Consider the following 20,219-nt stretch of genomic DNA (forward strand, 5'->3'; position numbering starts at 1 on the left):
GATATCTGGAAATCATTTTTGTCTTGTATGTTTGAGGGTCTGTATCAGGATGCATAGCTTGTGTATTACACGGTCATATATTGTACTTTTATTTTATTGATTCAGTATATAAAAGGTGTTTGACATGCATATCTATAATTACATAAATATTATAGATATACATGTCTACAATTACATAAATTTGTAGACGTACATGTCTCTATAATTATCGAAATTATAGACGTACATGACTATATGATGTTGAAAAAATAATGAACGATTTGATATTTTGCAACGAGGAATAAATATTTAACTAAGCCCGTCAATTGTGGTGTAATCTCACTCGAGTTCTAATTCAGCCATTAAATTTTCATTAAATACTGTTTGAGAGAAAAGTAATAAAGGCAAAATAGGTAATAAATGCAGTATAGGTATAAGAGGAATAGTATCAGCTTTTGATTGAATACACAGCAGTTATTACAGTGGATGTATTTATACAGTATGCAGGAGGAGTCACGCTAAAACCCTAGAGATAAGGAGCTGTGATTGACAGCTCATATACAGCTGGGGGGAGTGCTGGTGGCCAATCACATGGGACGCAATTGTACGAGGTACAGTGATTGGTTGTCATTCTCTGGCGCGGATTGACACATCAGCACAGCTCCAAGAGGCACCTTGTTTGGTTATTGATTCTTGCCATTAGCTGTGAACGACAACCACCTTTTTACTGTCATTTGTCGTTTTCAGTTTAGGTTGGGTTGTCGTTTCTGAGAGTGGGTCTAACATTCCCCGTTGATTTGAGCTCTCTTGAGTCTTCCCTTCCCAGCAGCTAACTCCAAGGCGACGACAGAGATTAATGAAGGAGACGGCGGACAACGGCTTGGTGAGGATATCGGCGACTTGGTCTTGAGCAGGGATGTGGCGGACTTCAAGAGATTTTCCTTGGACCTTTTCACGAACAAAGAACAAATCGAGCTCCATGTGTTTGGTTCGTGCATTCTGGATCGGGTTTCCAGAGAGGAGCACAGTGCTCAAATTATCAACCCAGACGATGGGGCTTCTGGTGTTCATGACTCGCAGTTCCGATAGAAGCGACTTCAGCCAGAGGATCTCCGCCGTGGCGGAGGCTAAGCTCCGATACTCCGCCTCAGTTGACGACCGTGACACTGTGGCCTGTTTCTTGGAGCTCCACGTAACGAGATTGCCTCCAAGGTATATGCACAGGCCGGTGGTGGAGCGTCGATCGTCAATGTCAGTTGCCCAGTCAGAGTCGGAGAAGCCTGTGATGTTGAGGTTTGCCGAGCTTCGCAAATGGAGGCCATGGTCGAGTGTCCCCTTCAGGTAACGAAGAATCCTCTTTACTGCTTTCCAGTGAGGTTGTAGGGGGTTGTGCATAAACTGGCTTGCTTTGTTGACACAGTAGCTGATGTCAGGGCGTGTTATCGTGGCGTATTGGAGAGCCCCGACGACGCTTCGATACAGGGTTTGCTCTTTGACTGGGTCCCCAATGTGGGCGGAGAGGCGTAGTCCGCTCGTCATCGGTGTTGGGAGCGAGGTGGCTTCGAGCATATCCGTCCGGCGAAGAAGATCACAGAGATATTGCTGTTGGGAGAGATGAAGGCCATCCGGGGTATAGTTGACTTCAACGCCGAGAAAGAAGCTCAGGGGCCCAAGGTCTTTTAGCGAGAAAGAATTGTCCAGCTTGGTGATGAGTTGGCGCACTTCGAGTTGGCTATTTCCGGTGATGATGATATCATCCACGTAGACGAGGAGGTAGATGATGGAGGTCGATGTGGTGCGGATAAATAGCGAGGTGTCGGCCCTGGACTCGGTGAAGCCAAGCGAGGTGAGAGTTGTGCACAATTTCTCGAACCATGCTCGGGGAGCTTGTTTGAGCCCGTAAATCGCCTTATGCAGCCGGCAAACTTGTTGATGTGATGAGGAAGCCTCAAAACCCGGGGGCTGGTTCATGTATACTTCCTCACTGAGATCGCCATTGAGGAAGGCGTTGTTGACGTCGAGTTGATTGACTTTCCAGCCAAGAGAGAGGGCAATGGTGAGTACAACTCTAACTGTGACCGGCTTGACCACGGGCGAGAAGGTATCGGTGAAGTCAAAGCCCGGGACTTGATGGAATCCTTTGGCGACGAGACGAGCTTTGTAGCGGGCTATGGCACCGGTGGAGTTTCTCTTGACCTTGTAAATCCATCGACACCCGACAACCTTGCGATTCGGAGGAGCTGGTGACAAAGACCATGTTCGGTTGTGACCAAGAGCCATGAGTTCATCGAGCATAGCTTGCTTCCAATGCGGAGTCGCGAGAGCATCCTGTAAAGAGCGAGGTTCTTCCTCAAACAAATTGTAAGTTTTCGTAATGGTGGTCATATATATCTTTGGTTTTCTAATTCCATCTTTTCCTCGTGTGATCATTTGATGAGTGTTGAGAGTGGGATGTTGGTTACGGTGGAGTGGCTGATTTGTGGGGTGGTCGGTGTGGGAAATAGGAGATGGTGGTGTTGTGGTGGTGGTGGGAGATGGACAGGGCGTTTGTGGTGGTGAGTGAGGTGAGGAAGTGTCACCGGGATCAATATTTAGAGAAGAAGAGGTAGTGTTGGGTACCTGATGACGTGTCAGCAATACCGGAGGAGGGCCGAGCCGGAGTGTATCGTTCACAGCAGTGGTAGACTTGGGTGGTGCGCTGATGTCGGTTGTGGAGAAGGGAAAAATGGATTCGTTGAACAACACGTCTCTTGAGAGGTAGGTTCTTCCATCCCGAGAAAGGCATTTGTAACCCTTATGTTGTGGAGAATATCCTATAAACACACATGGTTGAGACCTAAATTCCAGCTTGTGTTTTGTGTAGGGCCGAAGATTAGGGAAACATTGGCAGCCAAAAATACGAAGGAAGGTGTAGTCAGGTTTCCGATTGAGAAGTTTCTCGAATGGGCTGAGGTAGTCTAGGCTGTGGGATGAGAGTCTATTGATCAGGTAGGTGCTGGAAAAGAAGGCATCATCCCAAAATTTTTGCGGCATGGAGGCTTGGGCGAGGAGGGTGAGACCGGTTTCGACGATGTGGCGGTGCTTGTGCTCCGCCACACCATTTTGCTCGGGGGTATGTGGACACGAGACCAAGTGCTCAATGCCATGGTTTGTAAAAAAGGAGGTAAGTGCTTTATATTCGCCACCCCAATCGGATTGGATTTTTTTTATTTTTGCTTGGATTTGAAGTTCAACTTTTGTTTTGAATTTTGTGAAGATGGAGAAGACATCAGATTTTTGCTTGAGAAAATATATCCACGTGTATCTAGTGTGTGCATCAATGAAACTCACGTAGTATTTGTACCCATTTCGTGATGTTATAGGTGAGGGCCCCCAAAGATCCGTGTGGATGAGTTCAAGGGGTGATTTTGTGGTGGTTGTACTCTGTGAATAAGGTAACCGGTGGGCTTTTCCTTGTTGACAAGCAATACACAAATTAAGAGTTTTTGACAACGATAAGTGACAAGAAGAAATAATTTTATTGATGATTTTGATGGTAGGATGGCCTAGTCTTTGATGCCAATGAATTACATCATATTTGCTAGGTTGTTTGCTAAACGGAAGAGGTGAAGAGCTGGTGCTAAAGATTCTAGGGTTGCTGGGAAGCTTGTGTGGCTGAGCGATGGTAAACGTGGCGTTGTGGTGGTGGTGACCAAGGTGGAAACGATACAACCCCTGCTCAGGCACTCCTTGGAGTAGAACTTGACGCGTCACCTGGTCCTTGATAAGACAGACATGAGGGTGAAACTCAAAAAATACATGGTTATCCGTAGCAAATTGTAAGACACTGATTAGGTTTTTTGTAATTTCTGGAACATGAAGCAGGTTTTTTAAGATGAAATTTCTAGATTTTGGTTTTGAAGAAGATGAAAGAATAGAATAGCCAACATTAGATATATTGAGACCTGTACCATTGCCGATGTGAACTTTGTTGTTTCCACGATATTCTGACCCGAGATTCATGTTTTGAAGGTCGTTTGTGACATGATGGGTGGCGCCGAAGTCTGGGTACCAAGCATCGTCAGCGCCTGAGGAGTCAGCAGGGGAGAAGATGGCGGCGAGAGCACTTGGGTTGTGACCCGAGTTGATGTGGCCGGAGGAGGGGTTTCCTGAGTTTGAGTTGCTGTAGGAGGAGCTGTCAGAATACCCTGAGAAGGCGCTATTGTATCTGTTGAAGCACCTCGACGCCGAGTGGCCTTGCTTCCCACAGATTTGACAAGTGAAGCGGCTGGGTGTGTATCTTCCTCGACCTCGACTGGGTCCTCTGCCTCCTCTGTTTCCCGGGTTCTGATACGCCGGTGTGGAGTAGTGTTGAAGGGAAGGCTGTGACCTTTGAGTTTGGTTTGGGGAGTATTGCGATCTCCGCTGGTTGTTGTATTGAGTGAGATTGACGCTTGGCAGGTGAGACTCCGATGTGGCTTGATTTCCTCGGTCTATGCGTGCCTCAAAACTGAGAAGCAATGAGCTGATGTCGTTGAGAGAGAAAGGCTCGCTGCGAGTGGTGATGGAGACTACGACTGGATCATACTCGCTGCCGAGACCAGCAAGGACATGGAGAATTTGATCTTCGTCAGAGAGCTTGTGGCCGGCTGAGAAAAGTATATCGATGCAGGCCTTCATTTTGGAGAGGTATTCCCTCATGGTGAGTCCTCCTTTCTTCATTGTTTGGATTTGGAGTTTATGCTGCAAGATTTTAGCTTTAGATTGACCAGCAAAGTTTTGTTCGAGGGTATACCAGATCTGATGAGCACTCTCCAGGCCGACTGTGGTGATGAGGATAGGCTCGCTAATGGAGGCCAAGAGCCAAGACGCAAGGAGTTGATCTTGCTGAATCCACTGGTCGTAGATGGGATTGTGTTGGCCTTCGATCATGGCTGGTGGAGGAGTGCCTTGGAGAAGTATGTGTGTGAGACCATATCCTCGAACTGCGGTCATGACTTGTTGACGCCATAGGAGGTAATTTCCTTCACTCAGTCTGATTGTGAGAATTTGGTTTCCTGGATTGACAAGGGCTGGTGGGATGGGAACGTTGGGTAAGGCTGGCTGGATGGGGTTTAGAATTTCTGGAACAACATTGGGGTTTTGTTCGGCCATATTGGTTTTATGCTGATATCAGCTCTGATACCATGAGAGAAAAGTAATAAAGGCAAAATAGGTAATAAATGCAGTATAGGTATAAGAGGAATAGTATCAGCTTTTGATTGAATACACAGCAGTTATTACAGTGGATGTATTTATACAGTATGCAGGAGGAGTCATGCTAAAACCCTAGAGATAAGGAGCTGTGATTGACAGCTCATATACAGCTGGAGGGAGTGCTGGTGGTCAATCACAGGGGACGCAATTGTACGAGGTACAGTGATTGGTTGTCATTCTCTGGCGCGGATTGACACATCAGCACAGCTCCAAGAGGCACCTCGTTTGGTTATTGATTCTTGCCATTAGCTGTGAACGACAACCACCTTTTTACTGTCATTTGTCGTTTTCAGTTTAGGTTGGATTGTCGTTTCTGAGAGTGGTTCTAACACTGTTTAATTCTATTTTTTCAACATTTTGTTCATTGCGTTTGGGTACGTAACAAAGAATTGTAGAGCCGAACTTTGAAGGTCAAGGAGGACGACTGATTTATCAATGCATGTGGTTCTTAAGGCCTCAACCAGTGTGCTTCTGTGTGTGTTCTTGGGTGTTGGTTGATTTTTCATGTTCTATCGCTGGTTGAAAACGAGTATCAATATAATTGGAAGAATATTCCAAATGATCGATCCATGCATGCACAAAATTAATATTCCGAGGCATCCAAGAAAATACCACCCATATGGAATAGTAGTAGGACAAACCTATCTACAACTAATGTGACACCGAAAATAAAGGCCAAATTCCAAAAAAAAAATAAAAATAAAAATACAAGTAGTTCAATTTTGCCAACTCGCTTCTATCATATAAACAAAAGTTATGAATCTTCAAAGCCGGCTCTAGGAGGGAACCAAAAGGTACGTATCTAAACGTGATACTTGTTTCCATGAATCTACATTTTCACTCATTTCCCAACTAAAATAAAATACGACCTTTTTAACAAAACTCCAAATGATCCCGATAAAACGTGCCAAATTTACGTTATGAATCTCGTAAATATATATTTATTTTTTCTCTATTGCATCAGTGAGGCAAAAATGCTTTGGTATATGCCTGTGTCTACTCCGTATCAATTTGGTCCATATTCTCACCAACGATACCGCGTTTGGCCACTTGGATCTAAAGCCAACGGTACATGTTGTCGTTTTCCTTTGGGTATGTCAAATTTGCCATTTTCTTTGATTAAGAGGTTCAAAATTGTCATTTTTAAACAATATGACCCATGCTCATTTTACACGGGTTTTATTTTATATGGAAACAAAGGTTTGAAAGCCTAATGAACCTGTAAACATAAAATAGGCCTGTAACGATGTTTTTTTTTTTTCATTTTATTTTAATACTAACTTCATATTGAATTTATACTAAATTTAAGGAAAAATAGTACAAAATAGCCATTTGAAACTTGTTGGTTAGCAAAATAGTCAAAGTTTCAACTTTTCAGGAAAGTAGTCAAATTTACGTTTTCAAATTTTTTTTTACAGTCAAGATTAAATTTTTTACGATTATTATAAACAATTTATCACTTAAAAATAATAATCTGGGACTCAAAAAAAAAATTGAAATCAAATTACTGCACATTTTAGCTATTTCACTAAATTAAGACAAACTTTGACTATTTTACAAATTCATAACTGGCTATTTAGGTTATTTTTATATGATCATATTATAAAAAAGCTCAATTGAGGTTTTATATTTATAAGATAAATTGTTATACTTAACATCTCATATATATTTTATCAATATAAACTTAAAAATTTATATATATACATATATATAAAGATATATAATATTACATGGAGAAAATATCATATGTATCTTATGTACTTAATCAAAATTTCGCGTTTACTTCCATAATTTATAGAAATATCATAAGTGTCCCTTAGCATATATATATGTATACATTAAAAAACATGTTTACATATCGAAACTTTTTCCTTTTTACAAGATTTTGTTTGTTTTATTTCAAAACTAAAAATTGAACTACCCATTTTACTCTTAATGAATTCTCTTTTTATACACTAAATTTTTTTTATTATAAAAAAAATAAAAACGAAATTTTTATTTTACTCTAGGCTTAGTTTTTCATTTCTTCTTCGTTAAAGACTTAAGAAATGGGACAGAATTCTAAGGTTTCGAGAAAGAAAAAACTACACAGAGAGCTTAGTCAACCGGATTCTGAGAGCTTGCTCGGTGCTCGGCGATTATGATGGCGACGAAGATAATGCTTTTTCTTTTCTTTGATAAGCTTTTTCTTTCTTTCGTCATCGTCGGTTGCCAAGTATGATCACTTCTTTTGAAAATAGGTAATTCAATTTTTAATTTTGAAAAAATCAACAAAATCTTATAATAATAGAGGATTTTGATACAAAAATGTATTTTAAATAAGTTTATAATTGATATTAATAAAAAAAAATTATTTTTAAAAATTTATAATTAATATTAATAAAAAATATTAAAAGATACTTAAACGTAACATTTTGATTAAACACGGGACACATTACACATGTAATATTTTCATATTACATATCTCTCCCGATTATCCTCGGACTCCCACAAAGCACAAACCCACTCTCACGATTCTTTCTAAATATTTATGAACGGACGTGAGCCCAACACTTGATCATCAGAATTTTGAGAAAACGCTTAAAATGGTCATGTCATCATCCGGGTCATTTCTGAGTCAGCATACACACATATGTAATATCTTAATTAAAAATATAATAATTATAAAATAAGAAAAAATAAACGGCCTGTTAATTAACTATTACCTGAGATCGGAATTGCCGATGCAAAAGAAAAGCATCACAAAACAAAAGGCGCAAAAAAGTTGATCCCACGCGTCTCTCTAAAAAGGTGACTACCACGTGTGCAATTCCAATCTTACCCCTTTCCTCTCTGTCCCTCTCTCTCTCCCCCTTAAATACCCGCCCAAACTATTCCTTTTTTCATTTAACTTTCTCTTAATAAAAGAAAAAAAATTAACTTTTTCTCTTTTTTTAAAAACAAGAAAGAATCCCAATAACTCTCACAAGTCTCAAATGGCTACGAATCTCCTTCCCTTCCGATCCTCAGTCGTCATCGCCGCAGCGATTCCAAACGCCGGCAACGTTCCCGAAGGTTCTCGCCGGAGACCTTCCTCTTCCGGTAACTGGTGGGGACCGCTCTTCGGTGTCTCGTCGGAGCCAGACTATATTGACTCCTCTGCCGCCGTGGCTCAGTCCCCGGAGAAGAAGTCGACTCAACGATTCGCGCCGGGAAGTTTCACGGATGAGAAAGCGAAGCGCCTCCGGATGCTGACGAAAGACTCGGCGTTCCATGACGTCATGTACCACTCGGCGATCGCCTCAAGACTCGCGTCGGAGTTCAAGGATCGGTCCGATCTCTGACCTGTCCGATTGGGGCTCCGCGACGGTCTTCGCTGCGAACACTACAGATTAGGGATTCGGGTTTGGAATGCGATGACGTCATAGTATATTAGAGTTTGTCGATTACGTGGCATCGGTGTTAGAAATATATTACCTGTAATTGCTTGATTTGATGATGATAATGTGTAGTATGGATTATGGAATATGGATAGATAAGTGTATATATTAATATAAATTATAATGGTCAGAAATTTTTTATTTGGAAAAAGAAAGTCGTTAAATAATTGTTTCTTATTTATAAATAGCTACATAATTGCTTTTCTCGTTCTTATCTTCCATATCTTGTATTCAAATTTCAAAACGAAACAAATTGCTGAATATTAATTTTCTATTCAATTAAACAGATTTTGGGTCATGAAGTATATAATTTAAGGGTTTTACTTGTGGTTTAAAAAGAATATACTCCCTTCACTAGAATATCTCTTACAAGGTATAAGGAGGGTCTATTTACATATCAATAAAAGTACTTATGATACTCGCTTATATTCCTGATGTAAAATTTCAGATATTTTGTTTTAAATCTATTATTTTTTGTAGAGCCCTTATTAGTTTATTTTACATGACAAGTTGCATCACCATGAACGTTTTTTTTTTTTTTTTTTTTTTTTTTTTTTTTTTTTTTTTTTGGTCTTGCTCTCAAAATTTCATCTTCCACCAAAAGTTCGCACAAAGACTCTCGATCTCATCGATAATAGAACATCGATCTCATCGATCTCACCATTGTATAAGTCAGTAAAGCTTGAATGACCGACTTTAACAAAGTCTACTTTCCCCACTATGAAGAAGAACCGGATCTCGCGACTCTCGAGCCTTCTAAGAACCCACATACGAAGGAAGCCGAACTGAATTCGCTTGGATCGGAGTGAAAAACTCGATAATCCCAAGTAACCATCAATATTATCTCTTAGAGGGATTCCAAAGAGGTTGGAGAGATGATTAGCCGTCTCTGCTTGTGTATTCGGTGAGACTTCAAGCATGAATTTGTCATAGTTGATATGTTGTCCCGATGCTTTGGAGAACATAGTGAGACTATTTTAAATGATCTTCGCTTGAGGCTTTGCGTCGGCGAAGAAGAGGTGTGAGATCTCTAGACTATTTGTCGATATCTTGATACTGTGTAGAGAGTGGTACAAGACTTTCGTGTGGATCAACGAAGAGATGCCTTGAGCTATGAACATAAACAAGCAGGATGAGAGTGGATCGCCTTGACGGAGACCTCGAGTGGATCAGGGCAGGCTGTCGATTCTCCATTAATGAGGATCGATTATCGGACTGTGGTGACACAACTCATCACTAGCTTGATCCACTGTTCGTCAAAACCCAAAATAGACATCGTTTGCCTATGAAAGCACCATTCTACTCTATCATAGCTTTACTCGTGTCTAATTTGAGTGCGGAATATTCCATTTTTTCGACTATTCTTGTTATCATCCAGTGATTACATTCAAACCCGAGAAGAATGATATCGTTGATTAGACGGCATGCAATGAAAGCGCTGTGATTCTTATCGATGACCTTGCCAAGAATGGGTTGAGCTAGTTCGCAATGGCTTTGGCGGCCAGCTTGTAGATGACATTGCAGAGGGCGATGGATCAGTAATGTTTGACATGAGTAACCTTATCGACCTTCGGAGCGAGCGATATCAATGAACTATTCTACAGTGCGATGTTTTTTCCCTCATTCAAAAATTTCGAGAACCGAGAACGATACACGCTGACCGAGAATCTGCCAATACTTCTGAAAAAATAGGGTTGGTAGGCCGTCGGGTCCTAGAGCTTTTGTACAGTGCACATTGAAGAGATCTCGTTCGATATCCTTGACCGCCAAGAGTCGTAATAGACTAGCAACGACTATGCCAGTCTAATGCCAAAGCAAGGTTAGGTTTTCGAAATTCTAATAATTAATCAAGCTTTTCTTGTCAAACAGCTCGAGACCCCATCTCCCTTGTTGCTCGGAGTCTACGAGGAAAATACTTTCATGCTGACTGTATCACCGATACGGCGCTAAAAGACGGGTGGTCCTATGCTTGGCGGAGCCTTATGTAAGGTAAGGAACTGATACGAAATATGAAAGAAATGGGCTTTATTAATAATAAACGTTTACAGAGAGGCGAAGTGCCGAGATCAAGAATGTGAACTCAAAAAAGACCGAGAGAATTTGAATTGAAGTGAAAGACAGAGTTGAAGTGAAAGACAGAGTCGAAGCTTATGTGTGCGAAGAAAGAATCATCTCTTGGACACATGTTGAGCAGCTCGTCCTCGCCACGTCGCAGGTTTGCCAAGTCTTAGATCTGGTCTTCTCGGCGATGTTCCAGTTTCACCACGACTTCGCTCCTTGATTGGATCAATACGGACGATCTGTTCTCCTCAGTGAGATGGGCTTGGGCTTCTCGCATAGAGCCGGGCTGAATCATTTATTGGGCTTTGGCCAAACTAAAGCCCAATAAATAATAAGAAAATTTATTACTATATTTTTTTTATACCCCCACAATTAGCCCCCAAATATTTCCAAAATATTCTGAATATTTTGAAGATATTTAGCGCGAAGAATTCGAACTGTCTCGAATTTAAAGAGGGAACTTATTTCAGAAGAGGCGTTCCTTAACACGTGGAGCGATCTGATTGTATTTCAGAAGTCGGAGTCGAAGAGTCGCGAGCGGCTATTGATATCTTCGAAGATATAGAGAGAATATTTTTTTTATTTGATTTGATTTCATTCGAAATCATTAGATTTTCTCGAAATTCGGTTAAAAATAAATGTATATAAATAAGTGCGCTGAAGAAGCACTTCATTTCATTTATATTCTCGGCATTCGTAGTAAAAAGGCAATTCTTCTTTTTTCTCACCTATTTCGAACTCGAATTTTCTCTCTAAGTTCTTTGAATTTGTTTAGACTTTGGCTATTTTTCGTTCTCAGTTTGATCAGCGAACTCAAATAAGTTCATACTTTTAAATACTTTGTCCCTTACAACTTCTAGATTTAGATGTCGAACTCAGGAGTTCGTCCGTCGGGGTCTCAACCTCCAGGGAATAAGGATATTCTCTTACCTTCTACTATGACCTCTCTCAATTTAAGGGGAATTCGGGAGAGATACAAAATACCCCCTGAAATCAAAACCTTTCTTCCCCCTCCTGGAGCCACTGCCGACACCATTGTAGAGGGTTTCTGTTATATATATGAGATTGGGTTAGAAAAGTGCGGGCTAAGGTTTCCAATACATCCACTTCTGTTCGACTTCGTCGAGGCTCTCGGGCTGACACTGCCTCAGATGTGCCCAAACTTCATAATGATGGTACTGGGTCTGATCGTTGTGGCCCAAGAACAAAAGGTCGAGCTCACATTGATGGATTTAGTCTGTCTTTGTGTTTTCAAGGCGAACTCGAAACACGATGCGAAGTTTTATATCTTTCGAAGGCCGCGGACCGATGAGTGATCTCGGGCATCCCTTCGAAGGATAAGTATTGGGGGAGGCGATACTTTTACTTCGCCGTTAATAAGCACTCTCTCGGAAGCCGAGCTCGATCTTTCTCGTCTAAGTGGGCGAGCTCGCCGAGTATGCTTAGATTAGATATCATGTTTTTAACGTAGTTAGCGAAAATGTACTAACTTTCATTTTATTTATTTCTCAGGAAAGATCAAGGCACCCCCTCCAGGAGACGATTTCCCCGAGAAACTTTCTAAGCTTTAGGAGGGATCTGGCGAGTGGTCGAACTTCAACCCATACAGGTTTATCTCGGCCAAACTTTGGCCGTATCCGCCCATTCCCAAAGACTTCGAAGAAGGTTAGTTCGACACAAACTGAGTTCGTCCTTCCTTTTTCTTACTGTTATTTATTTTTATTTTTTTTGCTAAGTTCGTTTTTTTTTAAGACGTGGGGGATAATATGAACACTCCGATCAGCGCTCGCGAGGCGAGGAAGAACAAGAATGGGGGCGCTGCCTCCACTTTGACTCCGGCACCATCGGTGCCCAGTGCTGACCCTGACGTCGAAGTGACGGGGGTCAGACTAACATCTTCGATCCCGTTCATCCCGGTGAATTCGAGCAAAGCGCACTAGATGGCCGAGACCGGGCAGGTGGTTGTTTCGGGGGCCGAAGCCCCCGAGTCCGCTGCTCCCGTAGTTGAGGGGGAGCGCACCACTGAGAGTACCGAGGTCGCGGCGATGCCTAAAAAGAGGAAGATGTCGGCGGGTCGAGTTCCTGAGGGCGGAGTGCCCGACGCAAGGGAAAAGAGGAAGGAGAAGAGGGACCAAATCCCGGATCTTGTCGGAGGGGGCGAGGAGGAGCCCATTACCAAAGCCCTCACGGCCGCAGTAGCCCGGGTCGATAAGGACAAGGCTGTTGCCGAAGGTAGCAGGGCCTTGTTGAAGTCACGGAGTGGCGGCCGAGCTGAAACCGCCCTGACTTCGTCTCGCAAGAAAAAGCATGTCGTTAATTTTCACTATGCGCAAGACCACATGTTGTGCGACGACATCTATTCTTCGGTGGGGTTCTTTCGTCAGCTGACCTGGTCCGACATGGCGCTCCTGAAGATGCTCGAGTTCACCGAATCGGACTGGTACCGAATGATGGCTTCGACCATCACTAGGGTAAGCACTTTTTTTTAATAGTCGACCTGTTATACTTGTCACAAATTTTAAGAAATTTGTCGAGGTCGAACTAAAATTTTTATGTTATCGAGCTCTTATACTTCGTCAAATTTGAATTTTGGAATTATCTAGTAGTCGAGCTGACATGAATTTTGTTGTGTTTCAGCTTTCGACCAAGCTGAACCGGAGTGTGTTTCGTTATGAAAAATGCATCCAAGATGCTAAGGCCGAGCAGGACTAGCTGGCCGAGGTTCAGAAGATGACGGAGTCATTTCAGGCCGAGATCAAGGAGATGAACGACAAGTTCGTCGTCCTTCAAGATGACCTCCTAGCCAAGGAAGCACTCTTGGAGAGGTCGAGGGAGACGATTGAACACCTCTCTGGCAAGGTTCAATTGCTATCCGTCGATCTTGACGATAAGAAGGAGAAAATAAAGGTAGGGGGCTCATGCTAATGGCCTGCGAAGGGAGAAAGAGAAGCTGGCGGTCGACCTGGCTGCTCGGGATAAAGAGCTGAAAGACGCTCTTGAGGAGCTCGCCAGGTCGAAGAGGGCGACAAAGGCGGACCGGGATCGGTTTGTGCACGCGGCTAAAAAGGCAACTTCACTGTGATATTGGGATTAGATACTCAAGTATCAAGCGCCAAAAGAAAAGACGGACGAGGCTATCCTTGTCTTGAAAAAGCTCGAGCAGTGACGAGGAAACAAGGAATTGATCTCGGAGGCCATGAAGGGCGAGATCTCGGATTGGGCGGGCAAGATGAAGGATACCGAGGATGACATCGCTCAGTACGAGGCCGATTACGCAGCCATCGTCGTCCCGGAGGTCGAGGACATCCCATTCACTCCGTATTCGGACCGTTCTCCTGCCGACGCCCCCGCGACCGAAGTCGAGACCGTAGTCGTCGATGAGCACGGCTCAATGTTCGATCGAACTAACGAGGTCCTCAACTCGATCCCGGAGGGGAAGGAAGATGTGGCGGCGTTCACGTCTATTCCCGAGCGACGAGATATCGAGGTCAAGCCCCGAGACCAAGTCTAAGTTTTTCTCCACACACCATCAAGAAGTCTATTTTTTTGTTTTGTTTTGATCCTTTATTTTTAGTAATTCTTTTGGGCCCATATGTTTTGGGCGAAGTTTTTATTCTTTTTGAGACAATTAATAAGGGGCTTCATTACCCCTATTTTATTTTAATATTATTTTTTGTCTAAATCATGGTTATTATTATTTCATGCTGTTTATTACAGAATTTTAATAAGTCTTTTAGCTCGCCAAACTCTATTTATGAATGCGTGAATGTTTATGGATTTGACTAAGTCATTCAAGTTGCCCAACCGATCTGAGAATTTTCACTTAGTATTGCTTAATCGGAGTCTTTTACAACTTAGACTTGCAAAATCTGTATAGTCTTTTAGGTCGCCGAGATCCAAAATGTTTCCCTTGAGATTTTATGCCAAAGTTGTGTGAAATTTTTTGAAGAATTCGCCAAGTCTTTTAGATCGTCGAAGATCTAAAATGTTTCCCTTAGGCCGAAGTTTTAGAGATATTTCTGAATTCGGGAAGTCTTTTAGATCGTCTGAGATCTAAAATGTTTCCCTCAGGCCGATGTCATAGAATGGCTTAAATTTTATTAAAAAATGTCAAGTCTTTCGGATCGCCGGTGACTCGAAATATTTCCCTTAAGATTTAAAGCCGAAGTGAACAAATGAGTTTTACCAAAAATTTGCTAAGTCTTTTATATCGTCGAAGATTTGAAAAGTTTCCCTTAAGGCCCTTGGGCAAGGTCGAGCTTGTCGAAGTGCAACCTCTAATTCAGATGTTTTATAGAGATGACGATGTGAGATGTCGGATCTTGCCACAGGCGTCGTGAGGTATTTGTACTGCTGGCCTAGTATGAGGTCGGGACTATTGGCCGAGGTGCGAGCTCCGGAGTTCTAATTTTTATTTGCTTTCGATATTTCTCATCAAAAAGGAGGGTTAGGACCTCTGAGATGTTAGGGACTATGTCTTTGTAACGAAAAGCTGCAACACACCCATATGTATGGATCAAGTCGGACGTAGTTCAATTCTTACTGAGTTAGCAGTAATATTTTTTTTAAGTTTATAATCACGTTCCATGATCTCAAAACGGGGATTCCATTGAGCGTTTCGAGCTCATAAACCCCAGGGTGTGCGACTTTGGTGACCCTGTAAGGGCCTTCCCAGTTTGCACCTAGTTTTCCGGCGTTTGCCTCGGTAGTGTTTTGAAAGATATTTCGGAGAACCAGGTCTCTTACCTCAAACTTTCTTGGATTGACGTTCTTGTTATAGAACCTGGCGATAGATTGTTTGTATTGGGATAGTCGTGTCAGCGCCAACTCCCATTTTTCATCTATGAAATCCAAGCGTCGCATAGTGACTGTTCGTTTTTTTGTTCATTTTCATGGGCGTGCATCGTCCTAAGAGTTTGCACCTGGTGTTCAATCGGGACGACTGACTCGACTCCATGATTAGGGAGAATGAAGTTTCCTCGGTTGGCCTCCGTGGGCTAGTCCGATAGACCTAGAGCACGTCTGATAGTTCTTCCGCCCATCGTCATTTTTAAGCCATCAGCCTTTTTCTTGATAGAGTTCACGATGGTCTTGTTTGCGGCTTCATCGTGTCCGTTTCCCTGAGGATATCACGGTATCGACATCCTTAGTTCAACGTTGTTGTTATAGCAAAACTTCCTTAGTCTTTTAGATATGAACTATGACCCATTGTCTACCACGATTTCGTGAGGTGTCCTTTGTCGACAGATTATATTTTTCCAGATGAAGGCATCTACGTCGACGTCTTTCACCAAGATGAAGGCGTCTGCTTCAACCCATTTGGAAAAATAATCTGTCAAGATTAAGAGAAATCTTAATCCCCCTGTGGTGGCTGGCATTGGTCCCACAATGTCCATAGACCACTTCATGAATGGGTATGCAAAATGGAGGACAGCTCTTCTGCGGGTCTTTTTATGTTAGGGGCGTGTCGTTGGCACCGGTCACAGCGACGCCAGTGTGCCTCACAATCGGCTAACATTGTGGGCCAGAATCAGCCTTGTCATTTTATTTTTATGGCGAGTGCTCTTCCATCTGCACAGCTTCCATATTCCCCCTCGTGTACGTCTTCAAGGATTTTTTTTAGACTAGGGTCCTGCGAAGCTTCTTTTGAACAGGCTTCCACTTATTAAGAAAAATCTTGCGCTTCGTAGCACGAGTTTGTGTTTGGCCATTTTTTCAGTCGGGGTTATACCAATGGTGATGTAGTGTATGATTTCATCTCTCCAATCCCCCCCTTCTATAGTTATTACTACAGTAATAGTTATAGCTATAGAAGGTTGTTTGATTGTTTCGACTGGTATAGCTCTTTTCAGGTCTGGATCCGAAGTGGATGCTAACACGGCTCTCGTCTGCGGAGGTATTTTCCCCCCGAGGGATTCGTGTTAGAGTGAATTGTTTGAATTGTGTCGTGAGGTCTTTTACGACCTTCATATAGGTTTTCATTCGCTCGTCTCACGTTTCGTATTCGCTGGAATATTGATTAGCTACGAGTTGCGAAACACAGAAAGCCTGGACTTGCTTTGCTCCGACGGCTGTAACTAATCGTATCCCAGCTATTAACGCTTCGTACTCGACTTCGTTGTTAGATGCGAAAAAGTCGAGTCTAAATGATTTTTTAATTATTTCACCGTGGGGGGATGTTAGGTGGATTCCTACCCTTGCTCCATCTTTTGATGACGCCCCGACTACTTTCAGTATCCAAGCGCCCTTAACTTTTGTATCGGTGGGATCTTCTCTAGGGAGTTCGACTAGGAACTCTGCCAAAACTTGTGATTTGACGCATGTCCTAATTCGATACTCGATGTCGTATTCACTTAGCTCCATGACCCATTTGGTCAATCTTCCCGATTGGTTGGGACTATGCAGAAAGCTTCTAAGCGGCTGGGTTGTCATTACTATTATGGTGTGATATTGGAAATATGGTCGAAGTTTCCGTGCAGTGAAAACGACGACTAATGCCAATTTTTCCATAATAGGGTATCGTGTTTCTGCGTCAACTAACGATTTACTTATGTAAAATATTAGTCGTTGGTCCCCTTGCTCTTCTCTGACGAGCACTCCGCTAACTGCCGCTTGGAATACAACGACGTATAGGTAGAGTAGTTCTCCATCAATGGGTTTTGCGAGAATAGGGGGTATCGACAAGTATGTTTTCAACTCTTTAAATGCTTCTTCATATTTTTCATCCCATTCGAGCTTTTTATTTCCTTTAAGGAATGATAGAATGGGAGGCATTTGTCTGTGTATCGAGAAATGAAGCGATTGAGAGCGGCAATCCGGCCTGTCAATCTTTGCAACTCACGCCTGTTGCGAGGTGATGGCATTTCTCTTAGGGCATGCAATTGATCCGGATTTGTCTCAATTCCTCGCTGGGTCACTAAGTACCCGAGGATCTTGCCGGGTGAGACTCCGAATGAACATTTGGTTGGGTTAAGCTTCAATTGGTACTTGTTGAGTAATTTGAAATATTCTTCCAAATGTTCGATGTGGTCGTTTTCCCTTAGGGTTTTACGTGCATATCGTCGATATATACATCCATAGTTTTTCCTATTTTTTCGAAGAACATCTCGTTAACTAGCCTTTGATAGGTGGCGTCAACGTTTTTAGTCCGAATGGCATGACCTTGTAGTAGTATGTGTCTCGGTCTGTTATAAATACCATTTTTCTTGGTCGTTGGGACGCATCAGGATTTGGTTATATCCTGAGAACGCATCCATGAACGACAGGATCTTATGTCCGCTGTTGCCTCAACTAGTCTGTCGATGTGCGGGTGAAGGAAACTGTCTTTTGAGCATGCCTTATTTAGATCGGTGAAATCGATGCATACCCTCCATTTTCTGTTTTTCTTTTTTATGACGACGGTGTTGGCCAACCACTCCAGATATTTTATTTCACGGATGGAGCCTACGGCTAGGAGCCTGTCTACCTCATCATTGACTACTTGCGCCCTATCGGAGCCGAGCTGCATCTTTTTTGCTTTACGGGCTTGAAACTAAGGTCAATGTTGAGCTGGTGAGATGTAACATCGATGCTAATTCCTGGCATATCTTCCGTCGTCCAGGCGAATATGGTTTGTTACATTTTAGAAAACAAATCAGCTCTCGCCGTATATTCCCTTTGAGCTCGGCTCCGATCCGGACACACTTGGCGGGATCGAGGCCATCGAGCTCCACTTGCACTGTCATTTCGGTACTTAGAGAGTCCGATTCTTCAGTTTTTGGGTCTTCTATATTAGTTGGCTCAATATTCATTAATTGCTATTGTTTCTCACCGGACGTCTCAATTTTTATCTTGTGGCTCGTGAGGTAACAACTACGAGCGGTTGCTTGGTTCCCTCTGATCTCCTTACCCCTCCAAGTGTAGGAAAGCGGATGCATTGATGGAAGGTTGAAGGTAATGCCCTCATCCTGTGTATCCATGGTCTTCCCAGTATAATGTTATAGGGGAAGGAAATTCCAGAACCTGGAACTCTACTATTTTGTTTATTCCTTCCGTCTTTACTGGTAGTTTAATGGTTCCTATCGAATGAGTGGTTACCCGGTTGAAGCCTGTGAGTTGGGGTTTGTTCCCTTTCGATCTCCGACTCTTTTATCTCCATTCTTACTAGGGTTAATTTCTTTGAAGATAAGATCCACAGAACTCCCTCCGTCGATCATGACTATGGCGACTTCACAGTTGGACACGTCGATAGTGATAACGAGTGCATCATCATGTGGGTCTGTTGTCCCGGAGGCTTCTCTTTCTGAGAACGAGATTTGGACATCCTGTTCTACCTTAGGCCGGGTGGTCTTGTTCATCAGCCGTCGCTGATGAGCTTTGATCGCGTTTACCGAGTTGCTATAAAATTTTGAGCCGCCAATTATGAAGTCTACTCGATGTTTTACTACGGTTGGTGGGGAGACGGGTTCTCCATCTTCTACTGGTCTTGACCTTTTAGGTGAGGGATTGCCCCTTCCTCGGTTGTTAAAGACCTTCTTTTTAGGTGGGGGACCCAAGTTAACATTCTTTAGTGTTGGTGAATCGAACGCGTATCAGACACGAACAATCGTTCTGATGCGACTCGTTTGAGATGATTCCACCATATAACCATATTAATGCGGAAAAATAATTAATTACGCTGATCATAAGCTAATTAAATTATGGTTATAATTAACAAGATCTAGTTATGTTTAATTAATTTAATTCACGAGAGCATATCTATCAAGCAACCGATTTGAACGAAAAACGAATACTTACATTGATTTTCGGTTCAGCTACAGAACGCTCCTAAACCAATCGCGTACTTCTTGCGTCGTCTTGATGAAGGACTTGAGGATGACACCTTAGTCTTCCGAAACGTAATCTCCGAGACGAATAAGAAAGATGAGTTGGCACAGTCTTTATCTCACTACATCACGAAACTAGGTGTTTCGAGATCTCGCTCTTATTTTACTAAGAATGGAAATGAATTTCCGAGGGGGATGAGAGGCAGAAGTGCACGGCCAAGGAGGCTAGAATGCACGAAATTTTTCACAAAATCATTGCTTATTTTTGCCTTCTCATGAACCCCTATTTATAGTAGTAAAAGGAGATATTCATGGAATCTTCCAGAATATTTTATTTCCTTTTATTGTGTTCACACTGGTGGATTAAATCTAGGCCATTGGATCTCAACAAGTGAATCCTACTTTTTCTCTCATTCATCAGATCAATATCTATAGGATATTATTCTCTATTTAAATAGAGAATATTTTATTTAGTGAGATAATAAAGGAGAATATATTATTTCTATTCTCATATATTCTCCTAAATACTTTCCTTTAAATAAGGAGAAAATATAGGGCAATATCTTATATTATTCTCTCTCCTCTATTTAAACAACTAAAGAGAAAATATTGGTAAATACCAATTATGTAAAAATCGGTTTTTAGGCACACGGCCAAGGGGGATTTGCGCAACTCCTATGCCGAAATTCCCAAATCCGATTTTCATATTTTGTGCAAGGCC

The 20,219-nt window shown here is 42.4% G+C and overlaps 1 protein-coding gene and 1 non-coding gene across 2 annotated transcripts; one reads left to right on the plus strand and one right to left on the minus strand.

Moving 5' to 3' along the window:
- Positions 1-4,460: 4,460 nt before the first annotated feature.
- On the minus strand, positions 4,461-4,599 carry LOC149400994 (small nucleolar RNA Z247). The gene has a single exon (XR_016296884.1). It is a non-coding gene; the product is annotated as a small nucleolar RNA Z247 (small nucleolar RNA).
- A 3,505-nt stretch (positions 4,600-8,104) lies between these two features.
- LOC149400995 (uncharacterized) lies at positions 8,105-8,837 on the plus strand. Its single transcript, XM_089611157.1, has one exon. The coding sequence runs from the start codon at positions 8,190-8,192 to the stop codon at positions 8,535-8,537; it is 348 nt and encodes a 115-aa protein (XP_089467283.1). The 5' UTR covers positions 8,105-8,189; the 3' UTR covers positions 8,538-8,837.
- The last annotated feature ends 11,382 nt before the right edge of the window (positions 8,838-20,219 follow it).

The sequence above is a fragment of the Urtica dioica genome, chromosome 4 (genome assembly GCF_054948205.1).
Source record: "Urtica dioica subsp. dioica isolate 48M chromosome 4, U.dioica_male_clone48M_v1_H2, whole genome shotgun sequence".
NCBI lineage: Eukaryota > Viridiplantae > Streptophyta > Magnoliopsida > Rosales > Urticaceae > Urtica > Urtica dioica.

Excerpts from the sequence above, each read along its gene's own strand:
- LOC149400995 (XM_089611157.1), top strand. The coding sequence starts at position 8,190 with ATGGCTACGAATCTCCTTCCCTTCCGATCCTCAGTCGTCATCGCCGCA.